Consider the following 18,381-nt stretch of genomic DNA (forward strand, 5'->3'; position numbering starts at 1 on the left):
TTCAATTATAACCATAAACTACTTCAATTATAACGACGTCTGATTGAAGGACTCCGGAAGTCATAAATCCGATCATTGTGTCCGCAGGTTGCTGTAGAATGTTTACCCCCTCTTGGCTAGTGACTGCAACAAAGATTTTTCATTAGTTTGTTGGGTCCCTAGGACCGACACTTACCTGCTTTTTGCTGGTATCATTAGGACTTTTGCCTTTTGCATCTCTTCCTAGGTACTGCAACGCAGATCGCGTATCTCTAACCTTTCTTTAAATAATACCTTTTCCGTCTTTTCAAAACTGCTAGTCTTTGGTTGATGTTTCCAAAGAGGATCCTATTCTTACAAGAAGGTTTCATCTTCAAGTGGACTTTGCACCTAATCGCGCAGGTAAATTCTCTTCCTTTCTTGCATCTTTACAAATATTTACAAAACTTAGGTTGTAAATTAACAACCGTATTGAAGTATTTTTGATCGTATGTTAATTTACAACTTAGAAAGAATTGTGAAATCTAACCTTTGGATGCCCAGACAGCACCGAAAATTTCCTGAAAGTTGAAACTAACTTGACTGCAACCTTTCGAATCTTTTATGAAACTTGAAGTTGTTCTTTAAATGTTTGCTGTTATTCAATGTCTGACGTAAAAGTTGACTAAACATTGCACCAGAGTTTAAGAAATTTTAAACTTTAATGCTATGTTCGCAGTCAACTTTCGCGTCAAATATTCAAAATCGTACTTAATTTAATTCATAAATTTTCGATTTAATTTTAATTTCGCGCCAAGCCCCAAACTCCCCGCTAGATGACAGAAAGGTTGTTCATTAAAAAAATGGCGTCCAAGTGTTATTGAAGAAATCAGTGAGTTGCAGTTCGAGATTTTATAGATCTACTGGTGAAGAAAGAGGAAAAAAAAGAATAAAACGAATATAATGTTAATGTTTGAAACATATTTTTCCATAGCAGGTTAACTTTTATTATTATTATTGTCGGAGTTGGATTTTATTTTATTCGGTTATAACTTATAATAGTTTTTTTTGAACATTGTAACATTTAACAAGTGTTACACGTGGACATGAATCATTTATTCTTTTTTTATAGTCTTTGAGTTATAAATATTCTTTTGATAACTTGGCTCTTTCATTGAAAGGCGCAGTTGAATTTCGTTGGGAGTCGTAAAATTGCAAGCGACAGGTTGTTACCTACCTACAACTAAAATGCTAATCTGTCGATGTGGAGACTTGCTACACTTAATATTTGCATCTTTTCACAATCGTTTTACGTATGCAAATAATCGTATAGCTGATTTACAAATATATTTCTTCACTATCGATCATTTTTGAGGTTATGAATCATTATTTTTTAGGTTATGAATTATTTAATTAATTTAGGTTATAAAAATGTTTCTATTTTCTAATGAAGTATATATCTATTATTTTTTTCATTTCGTTTCTGGTTCAGCAATTGAATCAATTTAAAAAAAAATATTCGGATTGAAGAAAAAAATTTTTGATACAATGTTGATCAATTATTATCTGTTGGTGGTGTAATCGGATTTTTTTCATACGTTGCCGAATGCGACTTGATTTACACGAAACAAGTGTCACTCGATATTATATTTAGAAAACCGTTGGCCTCGTGGCAGCAGCAGATAGATAGAGAGAGAGTAACACACTCGACGCCAAAGAGAAGAAAACGGAAATTCGCCATTATTCTTCTTTCTTCATTTTTTTCATAAATAACCTTTACGTACATTCCATGGACTCTCTGGAAGCTTTCATCTTTTTCCCCCTTTTAAAATTAATGTCAAACAGTGGGAGGATTGTAAATTAGAGAAAAAAAAGTCATCTAAAATGATATATAAATTCCAAAAGAGTGAAATAACAGTTTATAGAAAAATAATTTATATCTAATTTTGGAAAACAATTTTTTTTTTATTAATTAAACTTAAAATATGCTAGGTATTCTATTGGCTTTTTCTTATTATAGGTTTTTAGACAACTGTCGAAATTGAGCTTATTTTATAGCATGAGTAGAATTTTCGTGACTAAGTGAAATTTGTCTGTTAACTTTTGTGTAATCTATCATTAATGTTATTAAAGTTGTATTGAAAATAATTTAATTTTTGCAAAGAATTTTACTATTTATAAAAGTAATTGAGTACCTTTGAAGAATTTTGTTATTTCTCTATAAATAATTTAATTTTTTCAAGAATTTTTGAAAATAACTGAATTTTTGCTATTAATTGTACCTAACTTCTCGAAAATTCAGTTAATTTATTAATTTAATTGAATTTTTTTTCAGATCTGAAGTATTATTATTATTTCTAAAGTATGATTTCTATAAAACTTCATTGGCCATCCGAAGTCTTGGAGAATAAATACTTGACACCTGTCAACTTGCACATGTGGATTTTGGAGCTGATGGCAAAAGAAGAAATCGTGAGTTTTTTAAATTTAATTTTTTATTTATTAACCGAAATTAAAAAAATATCATAAGGAGAGATTTATCGGAAATAATTAGGAGAATTTCATAAACAGTTTTTTTTTTTGAAATTTCATTGAAATAAATCAACAAAAGAAACAAAATGACACAAAAATAGTGAACCAATGTTTGGCTTGTCTCAGGTAAATCTTTTTTTAAAATGTGCTTTACGAGCATTATAAATTTTATAAAGAGGTTTGCCTTCGCTGATATATCTATTATTGACTCGACCGGAACCGAGTTTTTTTCTGGTGCCAACGAAAATTGGAAATGTTCTCGCATTAAAAAAAAAGTAATATCTGAAACTGCGCTAACAAAATTACATAAACAGAAATTTCGTTTAAAAAAATAAAAATGCGCTACAAACAGCAAAACGCAATATTTACCTTTTCAGATAAATCTTATTTCCTAAAAAGTGCTTCACGAGCATTATAAATTTTATAAAGAGGTTTGCCTTCTCTGATATGTCTATTATTGACTCGACCGGAACTGAGTTTTTTTTTTTTTTTTTTGGTGCCAGCGAAAATGAAAATTGAAAATGTTTACTTTCTAACATTCGCTGAAATAAAGGTACATAAAGAAAGAAGACGAATGTTGACAGGAACGATAGGGTGAGATCCTTTTCAATTTGTTTACCGTGCGGTATAGGACTATAGGTGAAAGTGCCATAAATATAGGGGTGTAACGGGGGTGTTAAGGCAAAGGGGTTGGGGGGTGGGTCAGACGTCCAAGGGGTTGTTGCCATGCTATAGGCGAGGCAAAGAACTCCTGGACGACCGCGCCCTGGACGAATTGATTGAGCCGCACCCTCTCTCGGATAGTGTTAGCTTGCCACAGTAAAAAGCTTCTTTATAATCACAAACTTCAAAAATTCTTCCATTAGAGAACATTCTCTTTTTTCCCCTAATTATATAAGAAATTAAGTTGTATTTATCAAGCGGAATATTAGTGAGAAAAATATCGTTTCTTCTTTTTTTTTATCGATTTCTTTTAACTTTAAATCTGAACATTGAAATTAACCCAATGAGGATTAACCTCATTTTTTATAAATTATTAATTAATATTTATATTATAAACATTAATTAACTATATTAATCTCCGTATTCTTTCATTCATTCTGTCCGCAGTTTGAAGTTACTTTCTGTGTATGATTTTGTTTTTTGTCTTTAAAAAATAATTTTGTTTGACAATTCGAAAATATGCAGGTATTTTTTCATGATTTATAATAAAATAACACTAGCAACAATTAACTAACTTCTTGCCGCTTTTTTTAAAAATAAAATTATCAATTTTAAAAATAAAAGAATTTAAAGATTTTCTAATTAAAATTTTTGTTGAGAACACTAAAAAAATTCAATTTTGGAGAAATGACAAATAATTGTAGAAATTCAATTATTTAAAAAAAAAATAAATAAAATTCAACTATGTTCAAAATTTGAAAAAAATTCTCGTAAAAATCCCAATTATTTTTATAAATAACAAAATTCTTCTCCAAAGTTCAATTATTTTCATAAATGTCAAAAAAATTCTTGTCTTAATTTTAATTATTTTGAAATTTTTTTTTTTAATTTCAATGATATTTAATATCTACTATTTTAATAAAATTTCCCAAAAAGTATTCAATTATTTAAAAAAATTTTTAATAAAATTGTATGCAAACATTTAATTATTTTCATAAATAATAAAAATTTCACAGGAATTCAATAATTTTCGTAAATAATAAAATTTTTTTAAGGAATTTGAATATTTTCATAAAAAATTAATTTCAAATTCTAGAAAATAATAATTGAATTAAAATGATGAATAAGATTAAAAATAGGAATTGTGCAAATATTTTTCTTTTTTTTCCAAAACAAAATAATAATTTTGTTAAAAAAAATTGTGATTCATAAAGAAAAATAATGTAAAATAAATAAATGTTCTGTTTCTTAATCACAGTTGTTAAATAATTTTTTAATTTTGTTTAGAAGTAAAGAACAAAAATCTGCCTAATTTCAATTTGACAAAACATAATATTTAACAAAATTTTAGTCTTTTAATAAAAAGAAATGAAAATTTTTTTTTTTTTTTGATGATTTTTATTTGTTATTACAATTTTAAGTTGATTATAATTAATAATATAATGTTTATTATACTTATTAATAATAATATATTACAAATTAGAAAATTTAAAAAAAAATTATGATTAACAAATAAAAAAATATACCCATTTTGTTTGTTATATGCTTTTTTCTGTAACAAATTTCGTTTGACTGATCTAAATTGTTATGCAAATTATTCTCCTTTTTCTTTATAAAAAATAATAGAAAATTGTTAATTGTTAAAAAATGTTGATAAAGAAGTAGGAAATATGCCCATTTTAGGCATAATTTTTATTTCTCAATAACAATATTGTTATTTGCATTAATTCTATTTCTTAATTTTAATTATTTTAATAAAATTCAAAGTTTTTTAAAAATAAAGGAAGAAAATGTTTATAAATTATATTTGTCAATTAGAAAATTGAATTGGAAATGAAAATTTTTGAATTTTTAGAAAATAAAGAATTAAACATTTTATTGAAAAAAATGTTCTGTTAAATTTATTTATCTGAAATTTAAACTAAAATTCATTTTCAAATCAATTTTTATTAGAAAATTCTACCAGAATTCAATTATTTAAATACAAAAGTAAATTATTTATTGAATAATTAAATGTTTCTTAAAATTAAAATTCTTATAAAGAATTTTATTAACAAATTTTTAATTAATTGAATTCTTTTGACGAATTTTAATAAAAATTTTTAGAATAGTTACATTTTTCAAGGAATTTGATTAAAATTGTATTAAAAATAATTGAAATTCTGCAATGAGTTCTACTATTTATGAAAATAATTAAATATATTGCGAAGAAACTTATTAAAAATTTGTAAATATTTGAATTCCTGTGAAATTTTTATTATTTATAAAAATAATTAAATGTTTGCGTACAATTTTATTAAAATTGTTTTTAAATAATTGAATTTTCTTTTGGGTAATTTTATTAAAATAGTAGATATTGAAAATCATTGAAATGAGAAAAATTTTTGAAAATAATTGAATTTTGAAGAATTTTTTTATTTATAAAGATAATAATTGGAATTTTGTCGATATTTTTTTTTTGTAAATTTTGAACATAATTGAATTTTATGATAAGAATTTTATTACTTTTGAAAATAACTCTTTTAAAAATGAATTAATTTTGAGATATGTAAATAAAATTATTCGTTAAATAATTTATTTATTTTATGATAGTTTTTCAAGATTGAAGCTATTTAAAAAGAAATTTTTGTCAGAAATTGAAAAAATTCAAGGTTTTGTATTAGAATTCGTGGTAATTATATAGTTTACGAGTCAAACGAAAAATACATAAAAATTTAGAATTTTCTTTTATGAATTCTAAAAATATAATTTTTTTCAGTACGTTTAATAAAAATTCATGATTTTTCCCTGAATTCCCTACGTCAGAATATATGATTATTATAATTATAATAATATTAAAACTATATATTCCAATTCATATTTTATTTTTATAAAAAAAAAATTTGAATTTAAAATTTGTACGTTCTATTATTTTTAAAATTGCTAATTTTATTTAAAAAGGCGAGGGAGAAGTCAGCCTCGCGCGTAAGCGCGTGAATTGTTATCACTAATTTTAAATATAGTACTACCTTGTTTTTAGTTTTGTTTTTGCTAATCATTATAAAGAAATTAATTAAAAATGATAGGAAAAGACTTATCAGAGTCTTTCTGATTTTTTTTATACTTGAAGCTAAAATAGAAAAACTGCGGAGTTTTTCTGCGACTTGCGATTATATGACCTTAAGAGAAATTTGATCCTTTTCGCATGCGCGCAAATGACGTCACAGTTATGGCGTCGCATGTCGCCTCAAATACGGTCGTGAATGACTTGTTTAGTTTTTGTTTATTTTCAAATAATAGTAGGTGAGAAAATGAACAATTCTCGTTTGAATATGTATATTTAAACATGAACATTTGTTTCTGTCAATATTTACGATTGCATTTATTTGCACGTGCTGGCATTCTTTTCCGCCGTTAAAAAACGAAGAACATAACCTATTTTTTTTGGCTTTTCTGTTTTACTTCATTATGACGAGTTTTTCGAGATTTTACCGATATTACCCCATCATACGTTTACTAAATATGTATAGCAATTATTGTCCTTAATTTCTATTAAAAATGACGTAAATTTCTGTTTCTTCGATGATCCAAAACATTTAAATCTTGATTTTTGAGATTATTTTGTCAGTTTAAATTTTTCTCTAACGAAACATTAATCAATTTTCGACTCTTTTTTTTATTATTTAAATTTTTTAAAAAGACGTGGTGTCTACCCTTTTTCTTTTCGCCTCTCTGAGTCTTCGTTCGATCGAGAGACGCTTGTTAGGTATCTTGCTGAATGACCTCCATGCGGTTTCGATATCGTATAAAGGTTAACGAACTTGAAAAACAGGACCTTATATACTTCGATTCCGTCCTGGCTTATTCGGTCTTCGGATCCCCAAAAGAAATTTCGCGAAGAGGAGACTCTCTCTCTCTCTCTCTCCTTCAAGAAGAGCAAAAGATTTTAAATTAATAGCAGCCTTGCGAATCACTTTCTTTTTTTAATTTACTTTTCGTTTATTTATTATTTAGTGTATTTTTTAGATTATTTTTCAGTTTAGTTTATAGTAAGTGAGGTATTATTTTAATACCAAAATAGATTTATGCAATGCTTTAATCCATATCAAACATTAAAATAATCAGTAGAAGGATTATTTTCTAAAAATGGCTCAGAAATGAATGAAATGATTTAGTTTTGAATTAGAAGCATTTTTGTCGAATAGAAAAAATTAATCCAAGAATTGATTATTCGGATCTTTTTTGGTATAAATTAAAGCTGCAACGTTTTTTTTAATATTCCATAGTTTACAGCGATTAGTTTTCAGTTTATTTATTTATAAAAGTACTCAGCAAGGTTTTAAGAATTCTCCTTCTGTTTGTTTTCCATAGAATTATTTCCATATTCTTGGACATGTACTCCTTTCATTGTTTCGGATTTTTATAAATATGATGAATAATTTTATCCAGTCAGAAATGAAGTCATTTGAATAATTTATTGACAATTGCTTTTGTGCTAAACAAGAAGCTTTTTTTTAATAATCAATGAGAGAAGTAATCAAATTTAACGATCTATTCTTTTTTTTTCTTCAAAACACACAATAATGATTGTGCTGTTTATAATTAAGAGAATTCTTATTCAAACCAAATAATGGATCATTAATATGAAAAATTGATTTTTTATTATAAGTTTTTTTCTTAAATGATCGAGTTTTTCTCTTAGAAAAATAATTCCTTCTTTTCGAATCTTAACGAAATGTTTCTTTAAAAATGTGATAAAAATTCAAAACTAAAGATGTGTTTTGGAAATGTCCAGGAAAACCTGGAAATGTCAGGTAATTTTATAAACCTTGAGAAAACCTGGAAAAGTCAGAGAAATTTTGATCGAAATCCTGGAAAATTGTTGTTTTCTAAATTTATTGTGTTTATTCTTGAAATCTAATTTCAATTAAATATTTCAAAATTAATTCAATTTTAGAAGAATTACGTTTATGATTTTTATAAGTAGATGAACATCAAAAGATTTTGATTTAAAATTTTTTAAAAATTTCAATTTTAAATGAATTTAATTAGAAATATTAAAAAACTTAGATTTAAGAAAAAATTGTAATACTAAAATTCTTCTGAAATTAGTTAAATTGTTTAATATATATTTAACAAGTTTTATTAAAAATAATGGATTTATAGAAGAATTATAGTTAAAAACACTAAAACAAATTTGAATTTTGAAGCAATTACAAATGATTGTAGAATTTCAATTATTTTCAAAAGTAGTAAAATTTTTCTCAAAAATTCAATTATTTTCAAAAATTTTAATAAAATTCTTGGCCAAATTTTAATTATTTTCAAAAACTTTCCTCGATTCAATGATTTTCAATATCTACTACTTTAATAAAAATTCCTAAAAGAATTCAATTAGTTAAAAAAATTTTTAATTAAATTCTACGTAAACATTTAATTATTTTCATAAATAATAAAAATTTCACAGGAATTCAATTATTTACAAATTATTTTCATGTACTATTCAATTATTTTCATAAATAATAACATTTTTTACAAGGATTCAATTATTTTCATAAATAATAAAACTCAATGCTAAATTTCAATTATTTTTAATACATTTTTAATCGAATTTCTCTAAAAAAGTTATTATTCTTAAAAATTTCATTAAAATTTATCAAAGAAATTTAATTTTTTTAATAAACTTTGCTACAATTTCTTTATAAAGAATAAAATTATTTTCAAAAATTTTAATGAAATTCTTTGCGTAACAATTCAATTTTTTTCAAAATAATTTTAATAAAATTCTTCGCAAAAATCCAATTATGTTTAAAAATTTACAAAAATTCTCGTCAAAATTTCAATTATCTTTATAAATAATAACATTTTTCTCCGAAATTAAATTATTTTTAAAACTTTTAATAAAATTCTTGGCAGAATTTCAATTATTTTTAAAACAATTTTCATCAAATTTCTCGAAAAATGCAATTATTCTTAAGAATTTTATTAAAATTTATCAAGAGAATTCAATTATTTAAAAAGTTGTTGATAAAATTCTTTATGAAAATTCAATTTTAAGAAACATTCAATTGTTCAATAAAATATTTATTTTTATATTTAAATAATTGATTTCTCGTAGAATTTTCTAATTAATATTGATTTAAAAATGAATTTCAAATTAAAATCTTTGAAAATTTGAACTTTTCATACTTTTAATTAAGAATTCTATAAAATTAATTTTTCTCAATAAGTTGAATAGAATTTTTTTAATTATTTGAAGTTTTTAATTTCTAACATATTTAATTGAAGAATGTCTTTTTAATCGAAATTTCGTAAAATTAAATTGTAAACAAAAGAATTTGAAAATTCACAAAGAACTTTTTCAAAAATTATTTTAAAAAAAATTGACTTAAAGAAGAATTTTAGTTGAAAATTTTAGAAATGAATAATCGTAATGATGAAAATATAATTTTTTAAGAAGTTACAGTAACACAGTAGCAAGTTTTAATTATTATAAAACATGTTTTATAATAATATTCTTAATAATATATTCTTATATGTTATTGAATTTCAAATTTTTGAATATCTTAATTTCTTAAAAAAGATAATGATTAAATATTTATTTAAAAATGTAGTTATTGGTGTTTTCGAATAGTTTTCGTTTTAAAAACCTGGAAAAATTTTGTTTTTTAACTTGGAAAACCTGGAAAAGTTAGAGAATTCGAAAAGAGCAAAAGCGTGGCAACCCTGTACGTATATTGATAATTTTAACAGATTAAGTAACTATAAATAAAATTTTTTAAATTCTACATGAATTTTTAGAATTAGAACAAAAATTTTTATCACGCAGTTATAAAAAGTAGCTCGTGTAAAATTAAATTCGTCGTAAATAAATTAATTATTATAATTAGGTAATGTGTATGTTAATATTGATATTTTTAAGTATTTTCTTGGTATGTGTTTCTATTTTCATTTTATGTGTCAATACATGTATATTTTATGTGCATGTATAAGTGAAGGTGTATGAATTTAACGGTCACATAATTCGCTAATTAAAATGGCTTTTTAAGTTTCTTCATCCCCTATCGTGTTCGTATTAGCGCCTCGGAACTCTAGTGCGGTCATTCGCAAGCTTTTCTTGGCAAGGTTGATCAGGGGTGCGTTTCTAATAGGGTTGAAGGCTTGACCCCTAGGTAGAAAATGTCTTCCTATCACACCATATAGCGTGACGCCACTTTACTCTCATCGTCAGCACAGAGACATTGTCGTCTTTTTCACTCCCCTATCATAAACTCCCAGGACCCCTTAAATATCACTTTTTTTTATGCTATTCCACACCACGATATTATACGATTTTTATTATTCTAGTTAGTATAAAAAAAGAAAAATGCTTTTTTCCTTTGAGATTATTACAATTATTCTGCTAATGCAACTGTAGCAATTATTTTACTCCAGTATTCTTGTAGTAAACATTCTCTATAGTCAAAATCAAAATCTATAGTATCAAAATTGTTGAGAATTTGAGATGCAACTTTGTCTCAATTTTATAAACTTGGAAAAATAGTGATACTGTTAGTGATACTGTTAGTGATACTGTTAGTGATACTATTTTTGATACTGTTTTTGATGCTATTTTTGATGCTATTTTTGAATACAAATTCATTTTTAATAAAATATTCGCATAGTTTAATAAATAATTAAACTATTGAATGCTACTATTTATAATACAGTAACTATGATACTATTTATTACTAACTATACTATATATTTATCGTGTTATGATAATATTTATCGCAATATTTATTGTAGAATATTAATTTATGTCTGAATATCCAGAAAAAGTGGAGTGTCACACATTTATTAATAATAGCGAGTCGTCAGTTTTTTTTCTTTCGTTTTTATGTGTGTGTGACTCGCCCACTTACATTGGTCTGGATCGTACTGATGGCTATAAGTCAGAGATTGCAACTGATTAGGGAATAAAACCGGTTGATGATGTTATTTATGGTTGGGAATGATACGCTTTTTTTATGTTCTTGATGTACGATCCATTGTCGCTGCGTTTTATGGAAAAGGGTTTAATAGCAGTTAATAGCAATAGGTTCATGTTCAAATTATAATTAAGGTGATTGCTCATCATCGGATAGAATATCCCATTTCATTTCCGTTTCTATTTCTATGCCATATTCATATTCTACTTCATATTTTAGATTTAGTAGATACTTAACATCTACTTCTATTCCATACATCTGCTTTTTTGCTATTGAAACAATTTTTCTATTTTTCCGCAATAATTTTCCATCTTTAACATCTAATTTACCTTCTGATTTACCCCTTCTGGAGAAATGGTATAGTTGGGAAATAAATAAATTCTAAATGTTCCGCAAAAAGTTCCAAATGTTCGAAAAGAAATTCGAAATGCTGGAAAAATAATTCTAAGTGTTCGAGTAAGAAATAAAGGTTCTGAAAGAATTAGGGATTTTTAAGTAAAAGGTACAAATTTCCAAGTGTAAAAATTATGAATTAAGAAGGGAAATGTTGAATGATATGAATAAAAAGTAAAGCTAAGCAGAAAATTTGTTTACTTATAAGAACGAAATAGAGTATAACGAGCTACTGAAAAAGATAAGCGCAGAAACAATTTCGTCCACGTGACATACAAAGTCGTATAAGATAACTAAATTACACATGTGTATTGTGAAAAGACAGCTTTTTTGCCTCACTACATTTGATAATAATGCTTCCGACTTGAGTAAATGTGAGAATGACATCGTCAAGTGTGTAGCTAAATTGTTACCATTCGCCTGGCAACAGGAAGCCTCTCGAACTCAACCGAACACGAAAATGTGTTGTGTCTGCTTTTCGATGGTATGTGTCTCCCCAATGCCTGCATGCACACCTATTATACACACGCACACATACAAAAATACATATAGATACAAAAATACATAGATTCAAAAAAGAACATACATTCAAAAATCTATAGATACAAGAATACCCACACATTCAAAAATATGATACAGAAATGCTTGTAGGCTCAAAAATATGTTACAGAAATGCATATAGACTCAAAAATATGATACAAAAATGCATATAAACCCAAAAATATGATACAAAAATGCATATAAACCCAAAAATACAAAACAAAAATGCATATAGACCCAAAAATATAATACAAAAATGCATACAGACTCAAAAATATAGAAACATACTCTAACATACATCCGTACACATACAGAGGCAAAAATACTTACAAATATGTTTGTATGTTGCTATATAGGTACTAAATATGTATATGTGCCTATACATAGGTACTCTCAGACATTTAAATAAACTTATGTACATATGGATACATACATATTTATATAAAAAGACACTCTAAGAATTCTCACATTCGTTTTGTGTTTGTGTATGGTACATTAGAAAACGTGGAATTGGGAAAGCGTACTCAACACTTAAAGAGAGAGAGAGAGAGAGAAGAGAGAAGAAGAGAGAGGATGATAAAAAAATGAAAGAGAAAATAAAATATAGAGAGAGAGAGAAGGAAGGGATTCTTGGCGATGGCGTGGCAGCTGGTCAAAGCCGGTCTGGTCTCGATCTTTATTCGTAGGGACCTCTTTTTAGGAAAGTAGTATTATACACTCTCAGGTGAATGATATTCTGGAGTGTCGATTTCTACTCATGCAGGTCCAACTTTCCCTTTAAATTCATTATAAATACGATATATCATATATATTATAAATAAAAATAAATTATTGTCCTGAGAGAGAAAAAATGGTTCAAGTATAGGGATAGCTACTTGAACCAATTTTTTTTGTCTTATGACAATTTTCTTACTATAAAGGAAAAAAAAAGTAAATGCGATTTTTCTTTCTTATGAAAATTTCTTTTTAAAAAATAGTAAATGATTTACTTTTTGAAAATTCACGACAATTTTCTGTGATGTTTTCTGCAAAAAAAGAGATGATTAATAAACAGGCTTTGCACTCATCTACTAAAACCTCGTCTTTACTATTTTTTTGACGTTATGATACTATTTAGGTACTTTTTTTTAGATTTCAGCCACTAAAAGATACTATTTCTGTTTTTTTTTTAAATTTACACTACTTTCAATTCGTTAATACTAGAAATCAAAAAATTATTCTCAAAAATTATTATCAAATTCTTTAGAACGATTCAATTATTTTCAAAAAATATTCGAAATTTAATTATTTTCAATATCTAGTATTTTCATAAAATTTCGCAAATTCAATTATTAGAAAAAATTGATAAAATTCAATTATTTTCATAAATAATAAAATTTGCACAGGAATTCAATTAATTTCGAATAGCATTTTCAACAAAATTTCGAAAAAATCAATTATTTAACAAAATTTTTGTACAATTTATTCTTCACAATAATTCAATTACTATAATAATAATAACATTTTTCATGAAAATTCAATTATTTAAAAATTTTTTTGATAAAATTCCAAGCAAGAATTCAATTACTTTCCTAAAAAATAATAAAACTCACCGAAGAGTTTCAATTATTTTTAATATACTATTTTAAATTAACTAATCCAAAAATTCAATTATTTTCACAAATAAAATTTTCCACAAGAATTCAATTATTTTAAATGAAATTTCCATAATATTTATTATATTTCGAAAAAATTAATTATTTAAAACAATGTTTATAAAATTCTTACGAAGAATTCAATAATTTTCAAAAATAACAAAATTTTTCACAGAAATTCAATTCTTTTTAAACATTTTATTAAAATTTTTCGCAATAATTCAATTATTTTCATAAATATTTAAATTCATTGCAAGAATTTCAATTATTTTTAATATAATTTTACAGGAATTGCTGGAGAAATGTAATTATTCTTAAAAATTTAATTTCAATTCCTCCAAGAAGAAATTATTTTAAAAAATGTTTTTTTTTTAATTCTTTGGAAGAATTCAATAATTTACAAAAATATTAGAATTTTATTCTTTTTAGGAATTGAAGTATTTTGAAAAATTTTAATAAAATTCTTTGCAACTATTTTATTATTTTCACAAATTATAAAATTCATCATAAAATTTCAATTATTTTTAATGCAATTTTAAAGAAATTGCTCAAAAATTGTAATTTTTCTTAAAAATTTAATTTCAATTTCTAAAAAAATCAATTATTTAAATGAATATTTCTTTAAAATTCTTTGGAAGAATTCAATTATTTGTAAATATTTTAATAAAATTGTTTGAAAAAAATCAGTTATTTAAAATACAATTTTAATTGAATTTTTTTGAAATAATTCAATTATTTTTTTAGATTTTAATAAAATTTTTTCCAAGAATTCAATTATTTACATTAATAATTCTTTGAAAGAATTCAATTGTGTCGATAAATAACAAAATTATTTACGAAAATTAAATTATTTTGAGGCATTTTAATAAAATTCTTTGCATAATTCAATTATTTTAAAAAATTCTAATAAAATCGTTCGCAAGAATTCCATTATTTTCATAAATAATAAAATACTTTTTAGGAATTCAATTATTTTCGTAAATAATAAAATTTTTCACAGAAATTCAATTCTTTTTAAACATTTTAATAAAATGTTTCACAATAATTCAATTACTTTTATAAATAATAAAATTCTTCTGAGGAATTCAATTATTTTTGATAAAATTTTACGCAGGAATAGCTCGAGAAATGCAATTATTCCTAAAAATTTAATTTCAATTCCTCGAAGAAATTAATTATTTAAAAATTTTTTTGTGTAATTCTTTGGAAGAATTCAGTTATTTACAAAAATATTAGAATTTTTCACAGGAATTCAATTATTTTCAAATATTTTAATAATTTAAAAATTTTTATAAAATTCTTCGCAAGAATTAAATTATTTTTATAAAAATTTAAATTCTTTCATGAGTAATAAAATTTGTTATAGGAATTCAATTTATTAGCAAAATAAGAAAGAAGTAAATACAAAAAGAAGTAAAGTGAAAAAATACAAAAGAAGTAAATATTTTTGATGAAAATTGGAAAAAAGTCAGGAAAATAAAATATAGAATGGAATTTTTGTCAGTTTTGTCAAGTATCTAAAACGAGTTTTTTTGGTCGTCAAGTTTAGTTTTTCGATAGCTACTTTTTTACTTTTTTTTTTTTAGTTTGAAAGCTATTTTTTGATACTTTTTTAAAATTAATTATCCAGTGCGTAGTTTGAATAAAAATTATTAGCAAAAGAGTTTTTAGTAAAATTTACAAGAGTCTTAAAATAATACCAGTTGGTTTCTATATATTTTCCAAAAGAAACTTGTTTTATAAATTTATATGCTACTTATAAATTTATATAATTGTTCCTATATATGAGAGTTCAGTAAACTTTACAAAATTCTAAAGAAAATACAGTTGGTCTGGATATTTTGCCGAAAAAAAAACTTGTAAGCTACTTATAAACCTTACATAAGATTGTTCCCAAGAGTAGTAAAATTTACAGAAAAAGATGATTGCATAAGGAATTTTTTCTCCATATTTGAATTAGTGATCGATTTTTCATTATAGATTTTTTTAAAATAATATGACCATAAATATAGTTTAAATATAGCAAACAGAATTTTTTTCCATACTTGATTAATTCATCTCTAGTGCTTTCATTATATAACGACTTATCGAGTATTTATTATTTTTTCTCTCTCCCTCTCCCCTCGTAAACAGGAATATTTTACTATTGGAATCTCGTCTAATAAATATTTTTTCTTACTGAACTGAAATTCCTTGAATTTTTCACAAATAAAATCTTCACACTTTATATGAAATATATTTCTCTATAGAATGATTTTTGAATTTTTCGTTTCCGTATTACCTAATTTTTGAAATTTAATTTCTTACAATTATTTCTGTTAATGGAGGATAAATATTAGTAAAACCTATAATTGAAATTCGTTTTGAATTAGAATTGGTGGTTAAAATGTAACATATAATTAACATATAATTTACAATATATTTATAATATTATATAGTGTATAGTGTATAGTTTAATCGTCCAACAAACATTAAATGGATCCGCAATTATTTTATAAATGCTCTAGAATTTTTTTTTCCTTTTTTTTTGCATCTGTATAACACTTGGAAGTACATAACCAGTGTATAAACCACTAATTTCAACACACTTTCATCTAAATTACCATTCATATCAGTTACTTATTATAGATTTAATGAACACGTTGCGAGACTATTAATTTAAATCTTGATATATCGATATAATGTATATATATAAAAGAGCGCGTACAACATGAGTAAACGGCGGTAAAAAAATAATTTCCAATTCATTGTTTGCTATTATTACAGAATGTATTTAATGACCGACTTGAGGCGTGTGCAGTGCTTTAATGACAATAGGAAGAAAGAAGGGGAGGGGGAGAGAAGGGCAATAATTAGCTCTTTAAGCATGTATATCATAAATGCTTAAAGTCGTTAGTAACTTTTACCATATATAAATTTTAATTTTCCCGAGGAGAAATATTTTCCAATTATAGATTTTTTTTATACCCTCTTTAATGCTGTGAAGAAAAATTTTACATTCTCTCTAAATTTAAATTAGTAAGAAAAAAATTAAAAAATGTTTACTAATTAAAATTGGTGTCAGACTTTTTGCTTTTTTGTAATTTTTGTAGAAAAAAAATTATTTAAATGTAACAGAAATTTTTTTTTTTTTTACATAAGTAGGACGATACATTTTTGCTTTTTAAAATGAATCAAGTACAGATAATTTTTTTTGTGTTATATATTAATAGAATGCATTGAACCCAAAGATATGTAGAAAAAAACACTTGTATTTGATTAACGGAAATATCAGCTTAGAAATATTACAGACACACATACGTGAAGAAAAATTTTTTATAATTTAAATAACAAAAGACTCGATCAAAAAATAATTTAGTTCATCATTTTTTCTATTGAATTTTATATTTTAAAACAAGAATTTTATAGGGGAAAGTATAATTTTTAGTTGTAGGCAATTAAAGAAAAAATTTAATATTTCAAAGTGTTGAATAATAAAAATAAAAGTAAAACTAAGAAAAAATGTAAAAATTAAAATAAAAATAAATAATAATAATAATAATAATAATAATAATAATAATAATAATAATAATAATAATAGTCTTAATAATAGTAATAGTAAAATTCAGAAGATAAATTATTCATTTTAGAAAAAAATATTAAATCACAATTAATATTGTTATTATTATATTAATAAATTAAATTAATAATAATAATAATAGTTTTAATAATAGTAATAGTAATATTCGGAAGATAAATTATTCACTTTAGAAAAAAAATCATATTAAATAACAATTTTTCTTTGTAAAAAAATTAAATTTTCACAATAAGTGTAATAAAAATTGTAAAAATTTATATCACTTATTGCATATATTATGTTATAATTATAAACGAACCTGTTTTTACAGAAATCTGTGGCGCCGATCGCTCGGTAGCATGGGTCAAGTTCGATAAGATTATACAGGAAAAGAAGTGAAGTTTCTAGAAACGAATTATATTAGATTGTTGGAATATTTTTTTTCAAATCTTTCGAATTCGAAAATACTTTATATATTTTATTTTCTATAATTTTAACAACGCTTTTTTTCTATTTTTTATTTTTTGAACTTTTATATAATAACATTTAAATGTAATAATAAAATTATGAACATTTCATTTTTTTTGTGTTTTTTTTTAATATTTAGAATTTTATTATACTATTTTATAGGAAAAAACAAGTGGGTAGAGAAATTTTTTATATAGTATATAAAAAGTTATTAGGAGATACGAGTATTATATTATCCTTTTTCACCACAATGTCAACCACATTTACTGATACTCGTGGGGACAATAATAGTAATTATTGTTATATATCATTATTGTTATTATTATTTTTTTATTATTATTATTATTATTATTATTATTATTATTATTATTATTATTATTATTATTATTATTATTATTATTATTATTATTATTATTATTATTCAAGTGATGTATATACAGGGAAAAAATTTATTTAATTCAAGTAATCGATTACTTGTTTATACCCAGAATAAAGATAAATTTTACTCAGAGCCAACTTAACTTTTTATTAAAAAAAAATAATAAATAATAATAAATAAATTTTATTTGATTTAAATAAAATTTATTTTTATGTCTAATAAAATTTTTATTTAAACAAATAAATAGCCTAGTTGACTCTAAGACAAATATATTTTATTTAACTCAAATAAATTATATTTGGTGTAAAT

General features: G+C 23.8%; 1 protein-coding gene across 1 annotated transcript; it reads left to right on the forward strand.

The window, feature by feature from the left end:
- The first annotated feature begins 2,322 nt into the window (after positions 1-2,322).
- On the forward strand, positions 2,323-12,805 carry LOC122502711. Its single transcript, XM_043612886.1, has 3 exons — positions 2,323-2,430; positions 11,821-11,979; positions 12,535-12,805. The coding sequence occupies exons 1-3, from the start codon at positions 2,323-2,325 to the stop codon at positions 12,568-12,570; spliced, it is 303 nt and encodes a 100-aa protein (XP_043468821.1). The 3' UTR covers positions 12,571-12,805.
- The last annotated feature ends 5,576 nt before the right edge of the window (positions 12,806-18,381 follow it).

Source organism: Leptopilina heterotoma, unplaced genomic scaffold (genome assembly GCF_015476425.1).
Source record: "Leptopilina heterotoma isolate Lh14 unplaced genomic scaffold, ASM1547642v1 Lhet_108, whole genome shotgun sequence".
NCBI lineage: Eukaryota > Metazoa > Arthropoda > Insecta > Hymenoptera > Figitidae > Leptopilina > Leptopilina heterotoma.

Excerpts from the sequence above, each read along its gene's own strand:
- LOC122502711 (XM_043612886.1), top strand. The coding sequence starts at position 2,323 with ATGATTTCTATAAAACTTCATTGGCCATCCGAAGTCTTGGAGAATAAA. Across the intron at positions 2,431-11,820 it reads TGATGGCAAAAGAAGAAATC|CTTTTTTGCCTCACTACATT; the intron begins GTGAGTTTTTTA and ends GTGAAAAGACAG. Across the intron at positions 11,980-12,534 it reads GTTGTGTCTGCTTTTCGATG|AAAACGTGGAATTGGGAAAG; the intron begins GTATGTGTCTCC and ends ATGGTACATTAG.